General features: G+C 34.2%; 4 protein-coding genes and 1 long non-coding RNA gene across 7 annotated transcripts in view; 4 read left to right on the forward strand and 1 right to left on the reverse strand.

The window, feature by feature from the left end:
* Positions 1-1,908, forward strand: part of LOC109193244 (MDIS1-interacting receptor like kinase 2-like) — a 22,393-nt gene extending 20,485 nt beyond the window's left edge. Inside the window, exon 7 of one of the 2 annotated variants that reach the window (XM_019344088.1) lies at positions 1,290-1,908. The gene's annotated coding sequence lies outside the window, so the exon portion shown is untranslated. Of the gene's footprint in view, positions 1-661; positions 698-1,289 lie in introns of those variants that run through there. The other variant, XM_019344094.1, reaches the window with a different exon arrangement.
* The window catches only part of LOC109193310, a 16,424-nt gene extending 4,525 nt beyond the window's left edge, over positions 1-11,899 (reverse strand). Inside the window, exons 1-2 of the long non-coding RNA XR_002056255.1 lie at positions 11,872-11,899; positions 6,698-6,699 (exon numbers count right to left, since the gene is read on the reverse strand). This is a non-coding gene — a long non-coding RNA (uncharacterized LOC109193310). The remainder of the gene's footprint in view (positions 1-6,697; positions 6,700-11,871) is intronic.
* LOC109193268 (MDIS1-interacting receptor like kinase 2-like) overlaps positions 1-14,275 on the forward strand; it is a 19,634-nt gene extending 5,359 nt beyond the window's left edge. Inside the window, exons 4-5 of one of the 2 annotated variants that reach the window (XM_019344126.1) lie at positions 291-572; positions 751-1,089. In XM_019344126.1, the coding sequence (XP_019199671.1) occupies positions 291-554 (264 nt within the window). In that variant the 3' untranslated portion in view covers positions 555-572; positions 751-1,089. Of the gene's footprint in view, positions 1-290; positions 573-750; positions 1,090-13,860 lie in introns of those variants that run through there. The other variant, XM_019344118.1, reaches the window with a different exon arrangement.
* On the forward strand, positions 7,306-8,300 carry LOC109193279 (protein LURP-one-related 10-like). The gene is made up of 2 exons (XM_019344138.1): positions 7,306-8,078; positions 8,251-8,300. The coding sequence occupies exon 1, from the start codon at positions 7,401-7,403 to the stop codon at positions 8,031-8,033; it is 633 nt and encodes a 210-aa protein (XP_019199683.1). The 5' UTR covers positions 7,306-7,400; the 3' UTR covers positions 8,034-8,078; positions 8,251-8,300.
* A 3,059-nt stretch (positions 14,276-17,334) lies between the features above and the next one.
* LOC109193819 lies at positions 17,335-19,017 on the forward strand. The gene is made up of 6 exons (XM_019344648.1): positions 17,335-17,406; positions 17,497-17,611; positions 17,655-17,840; positions 17,950-18,261; positions 18,362-18,541; positions 18,887-19,017. The coding sequence occupies exons 1-6, from the start codon at positions 17,335-17,337 to the stop codon at positions 19,015-19,017; spliced, it is 996 nt and encodes a 331-aa protein (XP_019200193.1).
* Positions 19,018-24,796: the final 5,779 nt, after the last annotated feature.

Raw genomic sequence — 24,796 nt, forward strand, 5'->3', positions numbered from 1 at the left:
CGACTCTGAGAATGAAGTTCATGTATCTGATTTTGGGACAACAAGATTTTTGAGCCCTGATTCATGAAATTGGACTACATTTGTTGGAACCATGGGATACACAGCTCCAGGTCTACAACACTACTCTTTCTTGTTATTCTCTTTTCTTACCCTTTGACCTTATATGTGCTCTAATATTTTAGGCATTTATTTGCAGAGTTAGCTTACACTGTTGATGTAAACTGCAAATGTGATGTGTATAGCTTTGTAGTGGTAACACTTGAAGTGATTATGGTGAGCTCATTACATGCCTTTCTTCATCCTCATTTTCAGCAATTGATGGCATGCTTTTTAAGGATCTGTTAGATCCTCGACTACCTACTCCAAATAGAAATGTTACACAACAACTCGTGTTGGTTGCAAAGATAGCAATATCTTGTATGAATTCCAATCCACAATATCGGCCAACTATGCAACAAGTTTCTATGTTACTATCCAAGGAAAGGGATTTTCCCAATTTTTCCCCTGATATCACCTCAAGCCAGTTCTTTGGTCTTGAATTTCCAAATCCATAAATTTGTACACTATTCAAGGTAAGTTCATATTAAACCATAATTTTATCCCCCTATCTATTTGTAGTGAGTATTTCAAACCTACGTTACTACATGTAATTCCACAACAGTTATTGTAGTGAGCTATGATTCTACAGGAGACGTAGTAGGATGGTCTTTCTTGACAAATATACATGACCAGATATTTTTGCATTTTTAGGTTGAGAGCTCAAACATTGGCTGATATGGCACAAGAAATTGTGAAAATAAATAGTCCTTTATGCTATTGGCAAGTGGTCAGTAAGTATTCTTATAATGAATTGTTAGGACAAATGATGATTTCTACTTGGTGGAAAACAAAAACTACTCTGTTTCAGATCAGGTTTTAGGTTCAAGTCTTTATTTCTATTCTTCTTAATTTACCAACACACACATTTAAAGATTCCAGTACTGCTATCTTAAATTGTTGGCTTGTATTGAAGGTATAAGATGGAGTCGTGCTGGATTCCAGATAAAGCTTTTCTTTACAGTACTTGACAGCGCTTGAAGATGATGACTATGAAGGACAAGAATGAACGTGAGCTGGTGCACCACGATATGGCTTGAGCTTCAACATTTTATATTGAGTAGTATTCAGCATAAGTGTACGTGTGCAAAGAGTCGTTGACTAGCATCTATATATTTAAGTTATATATGGGGCTTAGCTTTCTACATTGTTTGCTTTCGTCTAAAACTAGATGCATTTACTGGAAATTGCAGTTTGGAAGAAGGAAGTAGGCAATGTGGAACCTCTTAGCTTGTTGTTATGAAATGCAATTAATGAAGGTGGTAAGACCCATTATTCATGTTGATTATAAAACCTAATCTTAGATATATCTTGAGTTGTGATCGAGTTTTTGCTCATCTCTTGCATGTCTATATATAATTTTTCATATTTTCACTGATAATGAATATTTTTGCATTTACAGACAATGTACAACTGCAAGATGGGTGCAAGAGATGCATCCTTTGAATTGAAGCTTGTTGCGGATACATTATCCATGCCTGACTGCCTGGTACCACATTGGAAACAAACGGCTCTCTATTTGGAAGACGTTCTAACCATTTGCCAAGGGGAGGCCATAGTAGAGAGCGTCACTGTTTCACATAGCAACAAGAATCATCCTCACTTGGATATAATTACTGCTAAAGTACATACTAGTTAAATGGCAGTTGTCATTGCATTATATTGTGTCTAGAACTCAATATTACAGAATGCGGTGACAACATGTGGATGTTGATGGCTTGATAGATCTTAAGGATTACATGGTATATATTTGTTGGTGCAACAACAATTCTTTTCCTCCCCATACAAAGTTGAACAAACAACTTTGTCTCTGGTATCTTAACAATGATCAAGGATTAAATGCTATTTGCTGGTGCAATTTAATTTGCAGTCATTCATAATGTTTTCTTCGAAATTAGTAATTAAGGAATATGCAAATGTGTTTGTAAACATTCTAAGTGTAGATTGGTCCAAGAAATGGAAAAAGCTAAGGGTGCTCCCACTTTATATATTTTCATGTTGAGCCAAAAAAAAAAAAAAAACATGCAGTTCCTATATTGGCAGTGTTGATTGAATTGCTATCAAAACTCAAAAGTTACAAATAGGAAAGGAGAAATGAGAAAAGCCTTCACTAACAATCTCACACATCCTATCATCAATTGTTGGCCACTAGATCAGAGTTGAGCTTTACTGGACTTAGGCTTCTGTAATTGTTCCTTGTCCTTAATCTGTAAGACAACCTGGTACTATGTTCCTTCACACTCTTGGTTGCATCTTTAATTCCTTTGGTAATCCTCTGCCACCGAAGTTTTGGTTCATCAGATCTTCCCTGGAGTACATTTGCATACCCTGAAGGAACAACATATTGATATAGAGCATTCATAATTTCATAGGCTTAATGGAGCAATGAAGAACGTGATACAAGTTAGGCTTAGGCAACAACAATTACCTCCATGGATCTAAATAGCTTCTCCATGGATCAGAAACAATAGAAGTGATTATGCATGGGAAACACCGGGGTGACCTTGTTACGTGCATATATTTCTTCATCCTCACTCTCAACAACCAATGGTATTCTTTTGAAAGATATGTTGGACACTTGACTCTCCACTCCACAAACACACAATTTATTATGTTGGTTCCAAAGATAGCTTAGCAGCCAACTATGCATCAACTTTCTGTGATGCCATCCAATTAAGGAAATGGATTTTCTCAATTTATTTATAAATGACATACATCACTTTAGTTAAGCTAGTTGTTTGGTCTTGAGTTTTTGAATTCATAAATTTTTACACTATTCAAGGTAAGTCCCATACTAAACCATCATTTTATCCCCTATCTGATCTATTTGAGTGAGTATTTCAAACGTACATTACTGCAATTAATTTCACAACAGTTATTGAATTACCTAAGTAATATAAATATACATGTAGGGTTGCCTTTCTTGACAAATATACATGACCACATATTTTCACATTTAGTTTTAAGTTGAGCGCTAGCTCAAACTAACATTGGCTGATGATGATTTCTATTTGGTATGATCGAGATGCTAGTGATAACAAAAACTACGGTGTTTGGGATTAGGTTTTTGATTCAAGGAAGAATTAAGGAAGAATAATTCACAAATGTGTTTGTAAATTCAGTTTATTTTCAAAGCATAATGTGCTCTTGTTTATATATGTTTATATGTTTTATTATACAAGCTAAGACAGCCCTATGTCATATAAACAGCTACAAACATATAGAAGAATTCCAGAAAGAGACACATATATAATGGAAACTACTTTATCATTTTACTATTATAAAATTAATAATGTTTGTACATATATGCCATGTTAATTATGTTAATTAATTCGTTATGCACGCACACACCACTTTGGTCTGATTCTACCATCACATTAACCAAATCAATTCTTTTCCCAGACAATTGATAGATTGATCAAAATAAGTCGTTATGTTATGCATCCGTGTGCACCATGCATGCAAAAACGACGTCGTTTTGACGTCCACTTAAAAAAAAAAATCTGAATTGCATAACTACACATCCATAATTTCATAACTATAAATCCAGAATTGCATAACTATACATCCATAACTCCATTACTATACATCCAGAATTGCATAACTACACATCCATAACTTCATAACTATAAATCCAGAATTGCATAACTTCATAACTATATATACAATCAGAATTGCATAACTACATATCCATAATTTCATAATTATAAATCCAGAATTGCATAACTATAAATCCAGAATTGCATAACTATACATCCATAATTTCATAACTATAAATCCAGAATTTTTTTAAAGTTGGACGCGTGTTTTTAGTCAAAACGACGTCGTTTTTGCATCCGTGTGCACCATGCATGGTGCACACAGATGCACAACATAATTTACCGATCAAAATAATATTAATCAAATTTAAAATTTTTGAAATATCATAAATAAAAGTTTGGCAAGTAATTTAGTTATAATTTTAATGCATCAATATAATACGTATATAATTCCACAACACAAAATATTCATTACAATTTACATACACACGCACTAGTAAATTCTTTAACAGATTACATATTGGTTAATTTAGTTAACTTACTTTTTTTAATAACCAAATTAACAAATAATTAATTTTTTTTAGTGAAGAGGGAAACCCGTATCTATGATCCGATAGTGTATAGTGGATAAATTTCACTTTGTATGTGACCCTAGTTGACAATTGACCACAAGAAGGTAAACCAATCTAGATTGTTCATAACTAATTGACTCAAATAAAAAAGATTAATATATCACTTCCGATAGAAGTCGAACATATAATCTTATGATTGCCATTTCAACAACCTAACATGGCTAAAAGTAGTGTTTTGGTGGCTTACATAGACCTTAACTTTTTAAGTAAAAACGTAAGGAAATTTTCAAAATAAGTTTGTTAAAAAAAATATAGATTATCGAGAATAAATAAATATACAGTATACTAAGATTATATGGTCTAATGGTACCCAAGTTGAACTTCTATTTGGAAGGTTGTGAGTTCGAGCCTCAGTGGAGATGTTATTGGTTCTTTGTGTTTCAGTATTAACAAAAGTCTTGAACATTATAAATAACAAGTCAAGGAATCAAATTCTAAGTCTTCGAAGTAAAATTGACGCCTTAACCCCATTTTCAAAAGAAAAGAAAACTAAACATACAAACTTGATTTCAAATAAACGTGCATACTGGTTGATGAGTCATATAATCGCCATAGAAGAAAGGTGCTCATTTAAATTGACTGGCTGACTGCTACAAGACATACATTATTTATTATCTTTAATTTTGTTTTAGGAAAAAATAAATCATAATGTTTGACATCTATACTACAATTAAAAGTATACTATAATTAAAAACAAAATCTTTCTTTCGTGCATTCCCGCCCAAACACTTCAACCAAAACAATAGAAAAGGAAACATTATCGAGGAAACAATAGAAAATGAAAATAAAAAATGATCCATAATTCACTAATTATTATTAATAATGTTAGCAGTACAAAAGAAAAAATGGAAATGGAAACAAAATTAACTTACCTGGAAAAAGAAACGGAACCAGGAAATGGAATAATAATAAGGATCCAGAATTCAAGCAGCCATAATGTTTAGAAAATTTACTAATTAATGTAATGGATATGAATATAAGGAAGATTGTATATATATAAAAAAAAAAAAAAAAAAAGGCAAAGAATCTGTAATTCATAATTTTTAATAAAATTACAGGCCGTTATTTGACTATTAAAATTTCAGTATAAATATTCTCAAAAGCAAAGAATAATTCTACTATTGAATATTGTCTATTCTTCCATGTTATTCCTGTTACTTTTCCTTATTGTTTAGTAATTTAGTAATAGCATCTATTTTTGTCTCTACCTCCGACCTATCTGCCAGGATACAAGGAAAAGCTCTATAAGATTCTGGTTGATGCGTTGTTATTTGACCCGGGGATATCAACGCTCTGTGGTCAGCCAACAAACACTCAAGTGGTTATTCCATGTCTCCCAGAGTCCCAGGTGAATTTCTCCCTAATATAGTTAAACTTACTTAATATCAAAATATAAGTGTACCTCAAGATTTGCAATAACTGACTAGCATGTAATTAAATTAATGATATATAATGTAATGCAGATTATCTAGATCGATATTGCATTTATACACTTATTTTAGAACACTGAATTTTTGTGATATTGGTTGCATGCAAGGAAGAGTCATACTATAGTTTATTTAGTGATTCTTATATGTTATAAATCATAATATCATAAAAAATGGATACTTTGATGAATTATGAAGCATGAGTGGTTTGCCCAATCAATGGTTATGGACATCGCATTTCAACAGTTTGGATGGGCATCATCCCAAAAACCATACACTCCATTTGGTAATCTGGTGTGAAGTTTGGATTAACAATTTAGATATATGATTCACTTATCCATCTCATAACACTTTTTTTCCTTCACTATATGGACACAAAATGATTATGTAAAAAAAAAAAAAGAAATAAAATTTTATTCTCTTTAGACCAAATTAAATTGATTGAATAATATCAATTTCATTCTTCATACATTACTGTATTTTAAGGCCGGGTGTCTTATATAGTGAATCTAATTCGGACCAAATTTTATTCTCTTTACACCAAATTCAATTAAGGTTGCTTAACTTTATTTTCTCATCTTCAATTTTTCACCAGACTCATTTTCCTCCTAAAATACGTTGAAAAATGACCGAATCTTCAATGACTTATGATAGCAGGTCATTTATCTATATTTAGGCTTCATTGCATCAAAATGCATTGTTTATGGGTGTAATTGCACCTTTAAAATGTTGAAGGAGCTAATTGACTCTTTAGCAAATATTTGAGGGCCTATTTGACCCTTTTCCCTAACTGAATTAATAAAACTGTATAACCCTCAGGTACTCTAAACTAGTAAAATATTGAATCCTGATGTTGCAGATTTAGTATTTGAAAATAAAAAAGATTTACTTTTCTTTGTATGAATTTATCAAAAATATAACAGATGGATATAATTTTCTATAGATATTATTCGCCATGTTTGGTAAAATAGTTACCTTGTCAGTCAATTTTAATTTATTTGACCACTATTAATTATTTGACTTGATTAAAAAAATCAATATAAATGTTGAGTTAATTAGATTTTTGTAACTCCAAAATGCTAACATTCAAAAAGTTGTTCAAAGTAACTTTTTCAATTAACTTTTTAAGAAAAGAAATTATACCAACAACTATCCGCTAACAGCTAATTTATCAAACACATTTCTACAATTAGTTAACGTTATTAACTAGTTATACTTTCTAATTAATCTAATCAGTTAACAGTCATTTACCAAATAGTGCCGTTGTCTGATTTGTCTCCTGTAAGTGGATGACTATGCAAATCATAATGCCGGTCTCCACAGTTTGTTGTTGAAAATTAAAACGACCTCACAAAAATTCCATTTGGGTATTGTCAAATTTTGGAAACAAAATTGAAAATTCCACGTAAATAACTTTTTTTTTTTGAGTGGGAATATCATTTTCCATATTTTGACGTTTGATTGGTTCCAGCATATAATCAAGTTTTAATTTGGTCCACTATGGAAAATAATGCATTTTCTTTTAGTCGGTTTGAAAATTCGGATAATACTTTTTGAAAGTATTTTTTAAAATTATTTAATATTTGATTATCAACCCAGGCCACCCCGCCCCTTGTTTCTTACATATAAATTCTTCCCAAAAAGGATTGGCGCAACATCATTCCCAATCCTAATTCAGCTCTCTCGATCTTCCTTCAATTCACACAATGATGACCGAAGTTTCCACCTCGTACCCACCTCAGCCGGTGGTGGTGGCGGCGGTGATCAGCCCACAGTTCATCGTTCCCTACCCGGTGGATTTGGCGGTGGTGAGAAAGGTGATGACTCTCCAGGAAGGCAAGTTCGAAGTCCTCGACATCAACGGCGCCGTCATGTTCAAGGTGAAAAGCAAACTGTTCAGCCTCCGCGATCACCGCGTCTTGGTCGACACCCTCGACAACCCCATCGTCACTTTCCAGCAAAAGATATTGACCGCTCACAGAAGATGGCAAGCGTTCAGGGGAGAGAGCACAGATCCGAAAGATCTGCTGTTCAGCGTGAAGAAATCGTCGCTGTTTCAACTGAAGACGAAGCTGGATGTGTTCCTGGCGGGCAACACGAAAGGAGAGGTGTGTGATTTCCACATAAAGGGGAGCTGGATGGAACGATCGTGCGTGATCTACGCGGGAGAGTCGTCGGCCATTGTTGCCCAGATGCACAAGAAGCACACGGCAGGGAGCATATTTCTGGGGAAAGAACATTTCGGGGTCACAGTTTATCCCAACGTTGATTATGCCTTCATAGTGGCTTTGGTTGTAATTCTTGAGGAAATTAACCAGGACACGTCGGGTGAGGACTAAGCTATATCACATTATCACTTCACTTCACACATGTATATGAATAATCTCTTTTTGTGAGGAGGACTCGTCGTGCGCAGTAAGCAAATGTCTAGTCTCTATGGTTTATGTTTAGTTGAGTTATCATGATTTACATCCTCCCAAATACTCTGTCAGGAGTCAGGACGGAGTGTGGAGGGTTCAAACTCTAGAGTTGGAGTTCAACCTTTGGAAGAATAATCTCTTGTTAATTGTGATGTGGAATCAATCAAATTTCATTTGATTATATTATTTGTGGTTTAAATGACATAGGTCTCTTTCAATTCAAAAAAAAAAAAAAAAAAAGTCAATCAAATTTCATTTGATTATATTATTTGTGGTTTACCAAGACTATGTGGTTTAATTGTACCTGGGTTGAACTTTCATTTGAAAGGTTGTGAGTTCGAACTTCAGTATTGTAGAGTCTATACTACAATGTAATAAAGCCAGTAACATTCAAAAAAAAAATATTATTTGTGGTTTAAATGACATAGGTCTCTTACAACTCAAAAAAAAAAAAAAAAAAAGTCAATAAAAAATACTTATTTAGGTCAAAGGAAAGCGTCATATTTTTGCAAAAAATATCTTTCAAGATTTTTACTCATGACACATTTTTTTTATTCATGAGACATATTTTTAATTCTTCTCTCTCTGTATGGTGTCGATTGGGTTCTCTCTCTCTCATCGATTGAGTTCTCTTTCTCTCTCTGGTGTCGATTGGATGAGTTTGCCCGCCATTTATTTGGCAATTATTTAAATTAGATTAGATTAGATTGAGCTAGTCTAGTTAATATATGAGTTTGATCAGAGTACAGTGGACCAAACAATAAAACATTAAAAAAGACATTACAGAGTAATATTTTTGTCCAATTTCTTTAGTTTAGACTTTAGATTGATTACATTTATCATGGCCGATTAAATATATGAACGGTCGTTATATGAACGGTAGTAAAAAAGGGCCCACCGTTATAGTTAACGGAGTCCGCTTGTTTGGTGTATTAAACACCAACTGACACTACAGTATCTATAAACCGACACTGCAATTATATCAAAATGATACAATAGTTATAGTGAAATGAAACTGCAGTGTATATAAAATGAAACTGAATAACATTTCACATATTTGAGTGTATATTGTACAATGAAGCTGTAATTATATCAAAATGATCATGTAGTTGTGTTTTAATAAAACTATAGTGCATATAAAATAAAATTAAATAACATTTTCACATATTTGAGTCTATAAAATCGAATGAAACTATAATTATATCGAAATGAAACTGTAATTGTGTTGAACTGAAACTGCAGTGTATACAAAATGACACTGAATAACGGGGTTACTTTTTGCGAAAGGGTGCGAAGTGACGGAAAACAAACACCGTTTCTTTTCATTTAAAAAAAGGACGTGCGGTGCATGATTGATCATGCACCGTGGTGCATGATATAATTTGCCATATACGAATTGAGTTGAGTCGGACTAAACAATTAACGAGCTGTTTGGTTGGAGGGAGGAAATTAGGTGGAAGAGAAATTGCAATTCAACCCCCAATTCCACTCCCAAAAAAAAAAAAAAAAACTATTTATTTAAATCTTTTATTATAATTCTTTTTATCATTATAACTATTATAAATTTTAATTTAACTTTTCTTTCTTTTTTTATTTTTAGTTTTAAATTCTAGCAATAAGTTTCCCTTATCACCCAAAACATACATTTTAAATTTATTACATTTTTCAAATAAAATTAAAATAAAATAGAAAATAGTCATTAGTGTTGCATCATAAATCCAATTCGATCCAGTACACACAAACAAAATCTATATATAGTCCCATATGTTTGTTCCTTTTCCACGCACCCAATACACTAACCTTCTTCATTTAACTATTTACACCATTTGTACTGCATGTGTGTCATCAATCCTTCCACAATGGCAAATCCAGAAAATATATCTTTTTGCCTTTCATCCAATTTCAGCTTCCCATTTCAACACTACAAACACCCATTCTTTGCGAGAAGCAAATGAACTACAAGTGGCTTCTTTGTTGACATGGAAGTCCAGCCTTGACCTCAAAACTCAAAAACTATTGTCATCATGGGTTAACGTTGTTGGTGGCACCCACTGTGGGCAATTGGACTGGAATTAACTGCAACCTTGATGGAAGTAGTGGCGGACCCAGAAATTTTGTTCAGTGGGGGCGAAACATTAGAACAAAAGGGATAGCTTAAAACAGATGAAATAGTTAAGAAATTAACCATAAATATTGTTAGATATGCACAGATGGCACCCGGATTGGGCTCACATATGAGAGGTTGTGAGTTTGAGCCTCAATGGAGGCGTTATTGGCTCTTTGTGTTTCAGTAGGTTGAGAAAGTAGTTATGAACAGATACTACATTGTAATAGAGTCGTAGCATTCAAAAAAAAATATGAAACATAATTAATTTGATAAAATAATTCTAATAGAAAACACATTATAAATTACACATTTTATTATCAATAGAAAACACATTATAAATTACACATCTGAAGTTAGTCATAAATATTGTTCGATATGAACGAAAAATAAAAAAATATTTATAACAAAATATAAAACATAATTAATGATAAAATAATTCTAACAGAAAACACATTATAAATTGCAATCTTATATATTATTAATAAAAAAACACATGATCTTATTATTAATATAAAACTATATTCATATATTTTGAAAGTATTATAAAGTATATATATATATATATAATTCCAAAATATATGCATTTACGCCATAAGCCTGAATCAAACCCTTGACTTTCGTCAGACTTACACACACATTCTACCATCTAGGCTAACTTCACTTTCATTAATATTAGTTGTTTTCATCTACTTATACTTAAACCTTGTACTATATATACATACATATATACATACAAGGGTTATATATGGGCTGGGGGTGGGGTGAGTGGGAGCAGCTGCTCCCACTGTCCCCATTGTAGGTCCGCCCCTGGATGGAAGCATTACATCCTTGAACCTTATTAGATATGGTTTACAAGGTACGCTCGGGGGTCTAAACTTTTCATCCTTGTCCTCTTTTGAAATCCTTGATTTGTCTTTCAACTCTTTCCACTGTAACATTTCTTTTATTGAACAAATGTCCAATTTGCAAAATTTAACAATTTTGGATCTTGGCGATAATCAATTTTTGGGACACATTCCTTGAAAAATTGGGTTGTTAGTATCAATTGTGGGGTTGGCACTGTACAAAAACTCTCTCATTGGCCAAGTTCCTACTTCAATTGGGTACTTGAAAAACTTAAAATGGTTGTATCTTGACCATAACAATCTTTCTGGTCATATTCCTCAAGAAATTTGGTTGTTAATTTCGCTTGTAGAGATGGATCTTCAGTCAAATACTTTCACGGGTCAAATTCCTACATTAATTAGAAGCTTGAGGAATTTGACTATCTTATATCTTGATGATAATCAATTTTCTGGCAATATCCCTCAAGAAATAGGAAACTGGACAAAGTTGGTATATTTATCATTGCTTGAAAATCAACTCTATGGACCCATTCCTAAGGAATTGGAGAAATTGAAAAATCTTCAAGGGCTATGGTTGTATACAAATAACCTATCAGGCCATATCCCTCAAGAAATTGAATTGTTAAAATCTCTTGTTATGTGTGATCTATCAGTAAATACTCTCATTGGCCAAATCCCTCCAGGAATAGGGAACTTGTCAATGTTGATACATTTATCTCTATTTGAAAATCAACTCCATGGATCTATTCTTAAGGAGTTAGGGAAATTGATATCTCTTCAAAAATTATGGTTACGTTCAAATAACTTTGAATTCAACAATCTCACTAATTTGAAGAGTTTTCAAATTGGGTATAATCATTTCATTGGATCTTTGCTTGAGAATATATGTTTTGGCCAGTTACTTGAAAATTTATCTATCGCAAACGACGAATTTAGTGGAAAGATTTCTAAAAGTCTCAAGAATTGTACAAGCCTTTACAGAGTTAGGCTTACGGAAATGAGATTATTTATGGAGATGTATCAAAAGATTTTGGGATATATCCAAACCTAAATTACATAGATTTGAGTTATAATAACTTACGAGGCCAATTGTCTTCAAATTGGGGTCTTTCTCCAAAACTTACAGCTCTGAAAATGGCGGGCAATAGAATTTCTGGAAATATCCCACTTGACCTTGTCAATGCATCTCAACTACAGTTTCTTGATCTCTCATCAAATCAGTTGGTTGGAAAGATTCCCACAAGTTTGGGAAAGTTGAGATTGTTGTATATGCTAAATTTAGAAAATAACAAACTTACTGGCAAAATACCACTAGAATTGAAGTTGGGGAACTATATTTGCTTTCAGAGCTCTAAACTTAGCTTCAAATATGTTTGTTGGCTCAATTCCCCCACAAATTGGAAGATGCCAACACCTAATCACATTGAATCTGAGCAGAAATATGCTTGTGGGCAAGATTCCTCTTGATATGCTAAGCTTGAAATCCCTTGAAAATCTCAGTCTCAGTCACAACATGCTCTCTGATCAGATACCTCCACAAGTTGGAGGATTAACCAATTTAAACACCATGGACTTATCTCACAATAATTTTTCAGGCTCCATCCCATCAAGCATTGCTCAATGTGCAGCTTTAGTTTCTGTTGATATATCTTACAATCAGTTGGAAGGCCCTATCCCTAACACTAAAGCATTTCTACAAGCACCATATTCTGCCTTGAGTAATAACAAAGGTTGATGTGGCAATCATTCTGGCTTAAAGCCATGCTCTCCACACAGTCAAATTGATAGCAAGAATAGTAATTTGGTAATAATTATATCAGTAATCTTGGGAAGTTCGTTTATTTTGACCATGGTTATTATAGTTCTTTTAGTCATTCGACGACTAATGAGAAATACAGTGGAGAAGCGTAGTGACTTTACAAAAGATTTGTTCACAATATGGAGCTTTGATGGAAAGATGACATATAAAAGCATAATTGAAGCAACAGGGAACTTTGACTCCAGTTATTGCATTGGTGTAGGAGGGCAAGGAAGCGTGTTTAGGGCTGAATTACCTAGTGGTCAGATTGTTGCCGTGAAGAAGTTTCATACATTAGGCATGCAAGATGATGACAGTTGGCATGATCTTGAAGTTTTTCAAATGAGTTAAGCACATTAACAAATTTGAGGCATCGGAATATTGTGAAGCTCTATGGCTTTTTTGCTCACAATAGACATTCATTCTTGATTTATGAGTATTTACAAGGGGGGAGTCTAGCACAAATTTTGAGTGATGATGATAAAGCACTCCAGTTGGGATGGTTGGAAAGGATAAATGTGATCAAAGCTGTGGCTAAAGCTTTATCATACATGCACCATGATTGTTCACCTCCTATTGCATTACTAGAAATTATAGAATTTCCGACCACCTGAAAGTGATTTTAAATCAAATTGATACCAAAAAGTGGTCGGAAATAGCAACAAAGGTTTTTCTGGATACCAAGAGTGGTCGGAACAATGCTTTCGACTTGATTTAAGATCACTTTCAGGTGGTCGGAAATTCCATAATTTCCAGTAGTGTTGTTCACCGGGACATCTCAAGCTAGCAACAATGTCCTTTTTGATTCTGAACACGAAGCTCATGTATCTGATTTCGGGACGGCAAGATTTTTGAGCCCTGATTCATCAAATTGGACTGCATTTGCTGGAACAATGGGATACATAGCTCCAGGTCCACACTATTATATTCTTTCTTGTTATTCTCTTTTCCCTTTGACTTTATATATGATATAATGTATTAGGAATTTATTTGCAGAGTTTGCTTACACTGCAGAGTTAAACTGCAAATGTGATGTGTATAGCTTTGGTGTGGTAACACTAGAAGTGCTTATGGGGAAACATCCGGGTAACCTTGTTACATGGATTTCTTCATCCTCACTCTCAGCAACTGCTGGAATGCTTCTGATGGATTTGTTGGACCCTCGACTCTCAACTCCAAAAAGACATGATGCACAACAACTTGTGTTGGTTTTAAAGATAGCAGTCTCTTGTCTGAATTATTCCAATCCTCAATGTCGGCCAACTATGCAACAAGTTTCTATGATGCTAACCATAGAAAGGGATTTTCCCAATTTTTTCCCTGAGATCACTATAAGCCAGTTGTTTGGTCTTGAATATCCGAATCCATAAATTTTTACACTATTCAAGGTAAGTTCATACTAAACCATCATTTTATATATCCCCCTATCTATTTGTAGTGAATATTTCAAACCTATGTTATATATGGGGCATAGCTTTCTACATCTAAAACTATGTGCATTTACTGGAAATTGCAGTTTGGAAGAAGGAAGTAGGCAATGTGGAACCTCTTAGCTTGTTGTTATGAAATGCAATTAATCAAGTTGGTAAGACCCATTATTCGTGTTGATTATAAAACCTAATAATCTTATATATATCTTGAGTTCTTATCGAGTTTTTGCATATCTATATATAATTTTTCATATTTTCACTGATAACATTATATTTTTGGATTTACAGACAATGTACAACTGTAAGATTGGTGCAAGAGATGCATCCTTCACTGCTCAATATTACATTGACAGCATATATGTTCTTCTCCTCTTAAGGACAATTCTTTTCCTCTCTATAGCAAGTTCATCGGACAACTTTGTCTCCGGCCTCAACTCTTATTAATGATCAAGGATTACGTGGTATTTGCTGGTGCAATTTGCAGTCATTCATAATCTTTTTCTTTAATCAAAATTTGTAATTAAGGAATATGCATGCATGCAAACGTGTTTGTAAATTCAATTTATTTTCTCTATGGCACAGTGTGCTCGATCTTGTTTATATTTTATTATACAAGACAGCCCTATGTGGTATGAACAACTACAAGCATAGAAGAATTCCAGATAGAGACATGCACAATGGAAACAAACTACTATATTTTATCATTTTACTATAGATCGAGAATAGAGTATCATTTTGCAAATCGGTGTCAACCTTACTTCAATTAATGCCTCTTGACTTTAATCAATAATGTTTGTGTATATACAATATTCCATTATATTAGTGTGGAATTCAACAATTCAATGATTTAATTTTAAAATCAGAACAAGTCTTTTGTGCAGCATTATATTGTTGTATCCCTTATAAGACGAGTAATTTTCGGAGTAATGTTTGTAATGCCATGTTAATTAGTTATGCACACACCACTTATTCCGATTCTACCATCACTAATAATCAAAATAATATTACTCAAAATTTTAAAAAAAAAATTGAAAAAAAAATCATAAATAAAAGTTTAGCAAGTAATTTAGTTATAATTTTAATCCATCAATAATCCATAATTCCACAATACAAAATATATTCATTACAATATACACTAGTAAATTCATTAACTAACATATTACATATCAGTTAATTAATTTAGTTAACTTACATTTTTAATCAAATTAACCAATATTGTTTTTCTTTTTTTCGTGACAAGGTAAACTCACCGCCACTATTCAATATATAGTATATATTGGGTAAACCTCGCCATGTAATCCGAGCTGGCAGATGATCACAAGGAAATAAACAAATTAAACTTAAGTTGTCCATAACTAATCGACTCAAACCAAGAAGACCAATAAATCGCTCCCATTGAAAATTAAACTTATTACCTTGTAATTATCATGCCATCAACCTACCATATCTAACATGTAGTGTTTTGGTGGCATACGTAGACCTTAAATTTTAATTGAAGTTTAACCTAAGGCAAAATTCAAATTAAGTTTCTAAAAAAATAGATCGAGGATAAATATACTATCGAAAGTCTTAAACATTATCAATAACAAGTCAAGGAATCAAATTCTAAGTCTCCAAAGTAAAGTTAACGTCTTAACCCCATTTTCAAACGACTATATTTTATCATTTTAATATAGAGAATAGTCTCATTTTGCAAATCGGTGTCAACCTCACTTCAATTAATGCCTCTTGACTTTAATCAATATTGTTTGTGTATATACAATATTCCATTGTATTAGTGTGGAATTCAACAATTCAATGATTTAATTTTAAAATCAGAACAAGTCTTTTGGGCAGCATTATATTGTTGTATCCCTTATATAAGACGACTAATTTTCGGTGTAATGTTTGTAATGCCATGTTAATTAGTTATGCACAAACCACTTATTCCGATTCTACCATCACTAATAATCAAAATAATATTACTCAAAATTTTTAAAAAAAAAAATTGAAAAAAAAAACTTAAATAAAAGTTTAGCAAGTAATTTAGTTATATAATTTTAATCCATCAATAATCCATAATTCCACAATACAAAATATTCATTAGAATATACACTAGTAAATTCATTAACATATTACATATCAGTTAATTAATTTAGCTAACTTACATTTTAAACCAAATTAACCAATAATTTTCTTTTTTTTTTTTTTGGTGAGAACTGACAAGGTAAACTTGTAACCACTATTCAATAGAATATACTAGATAAATCTCGTCATGTGACCTGAGCTGACAGATGATCACAAGGCAACCTAAGTTGTCCATAACTAATCGACTCAAACAAATAAGACCAACAGACTCCCATTGAAAATCGAACTTATAACTTTGTAATTATCATGTCATCAACCTACCATAGCTAACATGTAGAGTTTTGGTGGAATATGTAGACCGTAAATTTTAATTGAAGTTTAACCTAAGGCAAAGTTCAAGTTAAGTTTCTAAAAAGATAGATCGAGAATAAATGTATTATCAAAAGTCTTAAATATTATCAATAACAAGTCAAGGAATAAAATTATTAGTCTCCAAAGTAAAGTTAACGTCTTAACTCTTAACCCCATTTTCAAAAGAAAAGAAAACAAACAAACATACATGCTTATTTTCAAAGAAACGTGCATACAGGTTGAGTCATATAATGGGCGCCTATCACGATTGAAATAGGTACAATAATTTTTAACTAAATGTTTTTTTTTTTTGGTTAATTTTTTTTTATTTAATTGAAAGCAAATATGTAATATCACATATTCATAGTATATCTGTCTCAATATATAGAGATGCATGGCAATGAGTCATGTGAGAATTATCAGTGATCAGATGGCTATATCCACCATCTGATCCATTTTATACTTTTTCCACACACTTTTACTCCTGATTCTTAGTGGATAGACTTTTTCAAAACTCACCATCAACTCGCTCCACCAAGTGCATGCGGGTACCCACAACTTATTATCTTATTAAAAAGAATTTTAAAAAATGTTGAGAGTCCTGGGTTTTGATAGTAGGTGGATGGAGTTGATTATGCTATGTGTGACCACTGTTACTTACTCAGTCACTATAAATGGTGCAAGTGGTGGTCAGGTTACCCCCACCCGTGGCCTCAGGCAAGGTGACCTTATCTCTCTCTATCTATTTATCATTTGTGCTGAGGGCCTATCTTTGTTATTACAGAATGCCCAGGATCGTGGAGCTATCCAGGGTTGTAGGGTGGCCAGGGGTGCTCTGCCTATTTCTCATTTATTTTTTGTGATCAGGCAATGTTTGAATGTTTATGAGACTTTATCAGGTCAGGCTGTAAATTTCAATAAATCTAGTATTTGCTTCAGTAGGAACACTTCGGAGGCGTGTAGGGCGGAAGTTGCTACTCTTGGGCGTGGTTCAGGCACCTAATTTTGGTAAATACTTGGGCCTCCCATCTTTTGTGGGAAGAAATAAAAGGGATGTCTTTGCATATGTGGAGGATAAGATTAGACAGAGAATCGGTTCCTGGAATAAGAAATTGCTCTCGCATGCGGGTAAGGAGGTTCTTTTGAAAAGTGTGGCACAATCTATGCCTACTTTCTCAATGAGTGTCTTTTTGCTACCTACTTCTGTTTGTTTATCGATTAAGAGAGCTACGAACAGATTTTGGTGGGGGTACTGGCAATGATAAGGGAATCCATTGGAAAGCCTGGGATCGGTTATGTGTGCCTAAGAAATATGGAGGGTTCGGTTTTAAGGATCTCCGAGCTTTTAATCTGGCTATGCTAGGGAAACAAGCTTGGCGGTTTCTGACAGCCCCAGAATCATTGGCTGCTAGAGTCTACAAGGCTCGCTATTTCCCTAAATCCACTTTTTACGAGGCATCTCTGGGCAACTGCCCTAGTTACTGTTGGCGCAGTATAATGGCAACACATGGTCTAATTTGTGGTGGAGTAAGGAGGAGAATAGGTAATGGTGAGTCTACTTTAATTTTATCATTCATGGATACCTGACGAGCCTGGTCCCTTTATTCAGTCTACCATGCCTAATGAGTTACGGGGAGCTATGGTTTCAGGTTTGATTAACCCGGATACTGGTTCTTGGGACCCCCATATTTTATCTGATCTGTTTGATTCTCAGGAGGCGGTTCGGATCTCCAGAATTCCTGTCAGCCCGGACTATGATGACTCATGGTTTTGGCCCAACGATCCTAGGGGTTGTTATACAGTGAAAGGGGGCTATAGGTACATTATTGGTAATTATGAGAGTACCCAGGGAGTTTTGATAGTTGGGTTTCTATTTGGAAGTTACATGTTCCTCCCAAGTGGAAGATGTTTTTGTGGAGAGCTATCAATGATATTCTTCCTACCACCACGAATTTGGCTTTGAAGAGAGCCGACATTGATTTGGCATGTCCGAAATGTACGTGGTCTTGGTCATGAGAGTGTTATGCATGCATTGGTTTTGTGTGAATACTCTAGTCTAATTTGGCATGAGTCTACACTCCCCATTACAAACATTGTAGCTGATTCCTTTTCTCTATGGTTGCGGAATATTTTATGCTCATTATCTAAGGACCATGTTCAACTTGTTGTGGCAGCCTTATACTACATATGGTGGGCGAGAAATCAGGCCGTTTGGGAGCTGAATATGCCGCTGCCTAGTGTAGTTTGGAGGAGAGCTGTGTCGGCTTTGGCCAGCTGGAAGCTCGTGAGGCAGAAGGATCATTAGCTGCCATCAGCCGAGATTGCTATGCCCCAGCTATCGCAAAATCACAAATGTTACATAGATGCGGGTTTTAGACACGCCACGGGGTCGGCTACATTCGGAGCGGTGCTATTAACTCACGATGACCGATTCTTGGCAGCTTGCAGTGGACAGCTACCCGTGTGCTTCTCGCCTCTCATGGCGGAGTACATGGCTTGTAAAGAGGTACTATCTTGGCTCAAGGATTGTAATGTGGTGGTAGTGGATTTATTTACTGATTGTTTGGAGCTACACAGCAACTTGATCTCGTCACAGGTGCCTGCCCGATTTTATGTTGGGATTGTTATTGATCAATGTAGGCGGCCTTGGCCACATTTAATTACTGTTTTGTTAGTTTTGTTCCTAGAGCTTTAAATTTACATGCTCACACTCTTGCCGCAGCTGCCTTTGATCAGGCAAACTCGCTGTATTAGGACTCTGTTCCCCCTGACTCTATTGTTGCTTTCATTCATTAATATATTGCAACTTTATTCTTAAAAAAAAAAAAAAAAAAAGAATTTTAAAAGATTATTAAAATTACTTACCCATATATAATAAAATAATAAAATTCACTAGTTATATTAAAATATAGAACAATAAAAAATACTCAAATATAATAACTAAATTATTATTTTTTCAAATAAGCTTGTTAATTTAGAACTAAAATAGTAACTTGCATTGCAACTTTAATCTGGAGTTTTAATTTGGACAGTCCGAATGGTAAACAAGGACAGTGGCTCTAAGTTGGAAAAGTATAAAAAAAATAAAGCTAGCCAATTTTCTAGACAACAGTCGTGCTCGCGCACACGAGTCAAGCTTATTTTGGGATTTGATTTGCATCCCCTATGCACAAGAGAGTCTCTATGCTATACAATTCAACCTCCTTCTAAAAAGCTCTCGTATATATAGTAGTGCAAATCACTTCTCACACCGATGTGAGACAAGTGCTTTTCCAAAGCCGTTCCACATCTATTCTCTAACTCAAATGGGTCAACTTTGATAATCAATTTCTCATCACTCATTATCCGTTTTGAACGTACAATATATCAATTTCTTTGTCTCACAACGAAGAGTGCAAATCCACTTTGACTCGATCCAAATTGGAAATGAACCCCACATATATTTACACCATAAAATAGGCACTTAAATGCCATTTTTAAGTTAAAAATTCCAACATTTTCATCCCTATATGGAAAGAATAATGCAATTAGGTTTCTAAACTGAAAGAAGAAAAAAAAAGTTCAATTGATACTAAAACAATAGAATTGGATCATAATGTCACTTATTCATCAACAAGTTACTATTGATGTTGCAGATTTTGTACAATTGGTAGTGTGTCATGTACAATTAGGTTACTGGTGGCAGCATAGAGGGATTCATCATGCAATGAAATTATGGTGTAGGAAGCTGTAGATTTGCTTTGCTGTGTATATGACTGATATTTTAGTTGTAATATGAACTTTTTATCTTACAAACACCTATTGATATTTAGTAGTGATAGTTTTTCCCCTACATGTTTCATGTGTTGTGAGATGTGTATCGTAGGTTATCCTGTGAGAGTATTGAACAAAATATTAATATTTATTATATTTGTATAAAATACTTGGTAAATAAATATATATAACATATTTTGTATTATAACTTTTATATTTAATTAGAAGATAATGTAAAAAGAAGACAATGGACAATGTATTGAATATAATAAATTAATAAATTTAGGGTAAGGAATCTTTGAATTGTAGTGTGTATATGTAGGGTATCCCCTTCCTTATAATAAAAAATAAATTAATAAATTTGAAGGTAAGGAATCTTTGAATTGTAGAAAATAATGATAATATAACTAATGAAATTATATTTCTTTTAAATTTTTTTATAATGAATAATTTGTTGGGAATTCCGTTGGTGAAAAACAAATAATAATCCAATAAAATAAGATTATTATTTTTCTGGAAAAGGGGAAGGAAAGATGAAGAGATTGGCTAGTGTTTGGTGTAGGGTTTTTAGCAAGAGTCAAGCGATCACTCTTTCCTTAAAACCTGAAAGTTGATTTTAGTGGTGATATTTAGTGAGTGTCATCCTCTAGGAATGGCTCTAAGGGAATTGAGTAGAGAGAGGTTAAACACAAGATCATTGAGTGTTCGAAAGCTAACCAAAAGGAAATATTTGTTTGCATAGAGAACAAGTTTAAGATAAAGCAATGAATCAAGTAACAGACAATATCGAAAGAAAGGATTTAGATAAAATCACTTTGCATAAATGCGAATAATGTTCTAAGTTTCTAAACCAAGCAAAGATCAAGAATGAAAGTGAAGGTGTTTAGCAAGTGCTAATGCCATTCTCATGGTCATTGTGCTATCACCTAAGTTCTAATTTCATTCTCATGGCAAATACACTAGATGAGGCAATTAATCGAATACCTTGTGTGCTCTATCCCTTCCAACTCCCCTTTCTCAAGAGTGAGTTAGAATTGTGATAGGTTTGGCTATGGTGAATCCCTATTCTCATAGGTGAAGCACCAAATCCAGTGACCTCTTGCATACTTGGGCCCTAACCAAGCAAGAGTCAAAACATTTTACCAAATTCACAATCAAATTAAATCTAAAGATATTGCAAGCCCTAGGTTTTCCAATTTAATTCATGTTGACATTCATACAAAGCAATTCAATGTAAATCCCCAACTAGTTTAACTACTCATAATGAAATTGATAAACTAAAAGCAATTAAAGTAATGAACAATAAATTCAAACTACAAATTATGTGAAATGTGAAAGTAAGAAATTGAGAACTTAACTTGATAGAACTTGTAGAATGTAAATCTGAAACTGAAAGTGTAAGTTCCAATTACATACGTTAATCTCCCTCTAAATCTTCTCTAAAAGATGATGGAATACAATGGATTTTTTGTTCTAAAGGGTTTGGATGGAGAGAAGGTGTAGAGGGAGATTGGATATTGAAAGATAGATGAAAATAATGCCTAAAGATACTTTATACTTTTGGAATCACGTCCTTTTAACTGCTTCCAGAATGCTTGGTCATGATAGAGGTCACGGCGTGACCTTCATCATGACTAGGCCTAACCCTCGCAGGTCTTTTCTGGTCACGGTCAACGTCACACCGTGACCATCATCTCTGCACAGTATCTGATATCTAGACCATTTTTCACATTGTAAACGTCTGAACTAGCCTTTGTGGTTTTCATGAAAGTTGTAGCTCTCTGAGTTTCCTTTCTAATTCCACTTGAATCACGTTATTTGGACACTCCTAGCTTGAGATATGCTCAAATTACCGAGACTTCGCCTGACAGAAAAAAAGTACAAAGCATAATGGTGTCACGCTGGCAATCACCGCGTGACCACCTGCGTGACCCATGTTTTTCACTTCAAAAATGCATATTTATTCATCTCCTTTGTTCCTTTGGGTCCTCGGGTCATGTCATGATACTTCAACTCGCTTTATTTCATTTTCTTAACCTTTAATGACTCCCGGAACTTGCCTTTCTGTCAAGATGACTTCAAAATACAACCAATTGAGCTCCAATTTACATGAAGTTACAACCAATGCCTCCAAATAACCTAAATGACACAAAGGAATCAAATAGGCACATACTTAGCTTCCAATTAACATGAAATCATATGAGTTTGATATCAAGTATGCACATAAAAATACTAAGAATTAGCACTTATCAAAACCTTATTTGCCACCTCCCAAAAGTGCTAGGAGCGTTGTTGCCTAGGCTTCCCAGGATAAAACTTGCTACAATTCAATGTTTGAGCACCCAAACAAGGAATCCGGCGAACTAGAGCAAGATTATGAACACGGTAGGCTTAAGAAAGAGTATAAGCAGAGAGTTTTGAGGCTGAAAATTTTACTTTCTTGTTATTGTAAATCTGCTACTGCCCAACTCCTTCTTATATAGGGGTGAACTGGCATTAAAGTTGGCTTTCCAACAGCTATAACAGCAGACCACTACCTGAGAATTGAATTTAGAATTCAAAATTGGAATTAATAGAAAATTAATTCCGTAACAGATGAATTCAATCTCCACACAGTTTCGGCCCCGATGTTTCGAGTTGGAAAAATGATACCCGCGCACACGAGCTCAAGCTTGATTGTCTTGAATCAAGCCTTTTCGATCTCGTTTCTAGTTAGAATTTGTGGTGAAATGAAACTGCAGTGTATATAAAATGAAACTGAATAACATTTCACATATTTGAGTGTATTGTACAATGAAACTGTAATTATATCAAAATGATCATATAGTTGTGTTTTAATAAAACTATAGTGTGTATAAAATAAAATTAAATAACATTTTCACATATTTGAGTCTATAAATATCGAATGAAACTGTAGTTATATCGAAATGGAACTGTAGTTGTGTTGAACTGAAACTGCAGTGTATACAAAATGAAACTGAATAACAGAGTTACTTTTTGCGGAACGGCGAGAAACGGATACTGTTTCTTTTCATTAAACAAAACGACATCGTTTTGATGCGCAGTGCATAATCGATTATGCACCACAGTGCACGATATAATTTGCCGCATAGAAGGCTGCTCGTACACATCATCATGTTAGACCTGCATAGTAGAGTATTCAATGCAACGTGAAAAAAAAAAAAAAAAAAAAAAAAAGTAGGATAGGTGGCCCACATCTCGTACGGGCCTCAGAGGCATAGGAGGCGTCCCGTACACATAATCATGTTGGGTATTGGTAGGGAATACCCCGACCGACATGCCACGTGTTTTATTCTTGTTTGTGCAGGTTACAGGTCGAATTTTCTTAGAAGAACTGACCGGGCATCACCCGACCGACATCTTCGGTTCCCGATCAGTGGCCCTTAGGCGAGAGAGCCGATAAGAGACACGTGGCGGCATTACGCGCTGACAGGCAGGGCCTCCCGGGAGGAGGACATGTGGTTGCTACATGGGTGACATGCCGGATGGCCGGACTTGTGTCTCCGGCCTAGCGGCTATAAATACCCACGGCGGCAACAGTGTGAGGGGACTTTTGGACGATCGATAGGCTATTGTCAGAGCATCCCGACCGCATTCAGTCGGCCCTCGGAATAGCCAGTGTAGATTGTATTTAGGTCCTTCACCCGATCAATAAAAGATTTACTTGCTTTGATTGGACTTGTTATTTATTTACCGCTTACGTGGGAATTAACACTATTAGGTGTAAAGAACAAGATAGGCAATCCACATGCGCATCATCTGGACCAGCAAAGCAGGGTGTAACACCCCGTGTTACGACCCCTAACCCTAACCAAATATTTAATCACTTATCCTAAAAAGAGAATTAAAAACCCATTAATCAACTAAGAAAGGTCCACTATAGTCCATGGGCCCACATCCCTATAACCAACCCCTTAGTCCTATAAGGAATAGAATTAGCAAGCCCATAGCATTTAGACTCCAATTAGAACACTTGGGAATATATATATATATATATATATATATATATATATATATATATATATATATATATATATATATATATATATATATATATATATATATATATATATATATATATATATATATAGCATCATAAGAGGCACCTAGACCACACACCACAAATAATCTCTCACCACACAAGAAGTTCCAAGAATTCCCTTAGGAGAAATCAAGAAAGGAGAAATCTTAAAGAAAGACCCTTCATAGCCAAGGAAATTAATTAAGGCTAAGAGGTAACCCATGTCTCAACAAAACCTATTTTCTTCGCTATAATCTCCTTCCTTGGCCTCCCTCTATATTCTTGTGTC

Source organism: Ipomoea nil, unplaced genomic scaffold (genome assembly GCF_001879475.1).
Source record: "Ipomoea nil cultivar Tokyo-kokei standard unplaced genomic scaffold, Asagao_1.1 scaffold0222, whole genome shotgun sequence".
Taxonomy (NCBI): Eukaryota; Viridiplantae; Streptophyta; class Magnoliopsida; order Solanales; family Convolvulaceae; genus Ipomoea; species Ipomoea nil.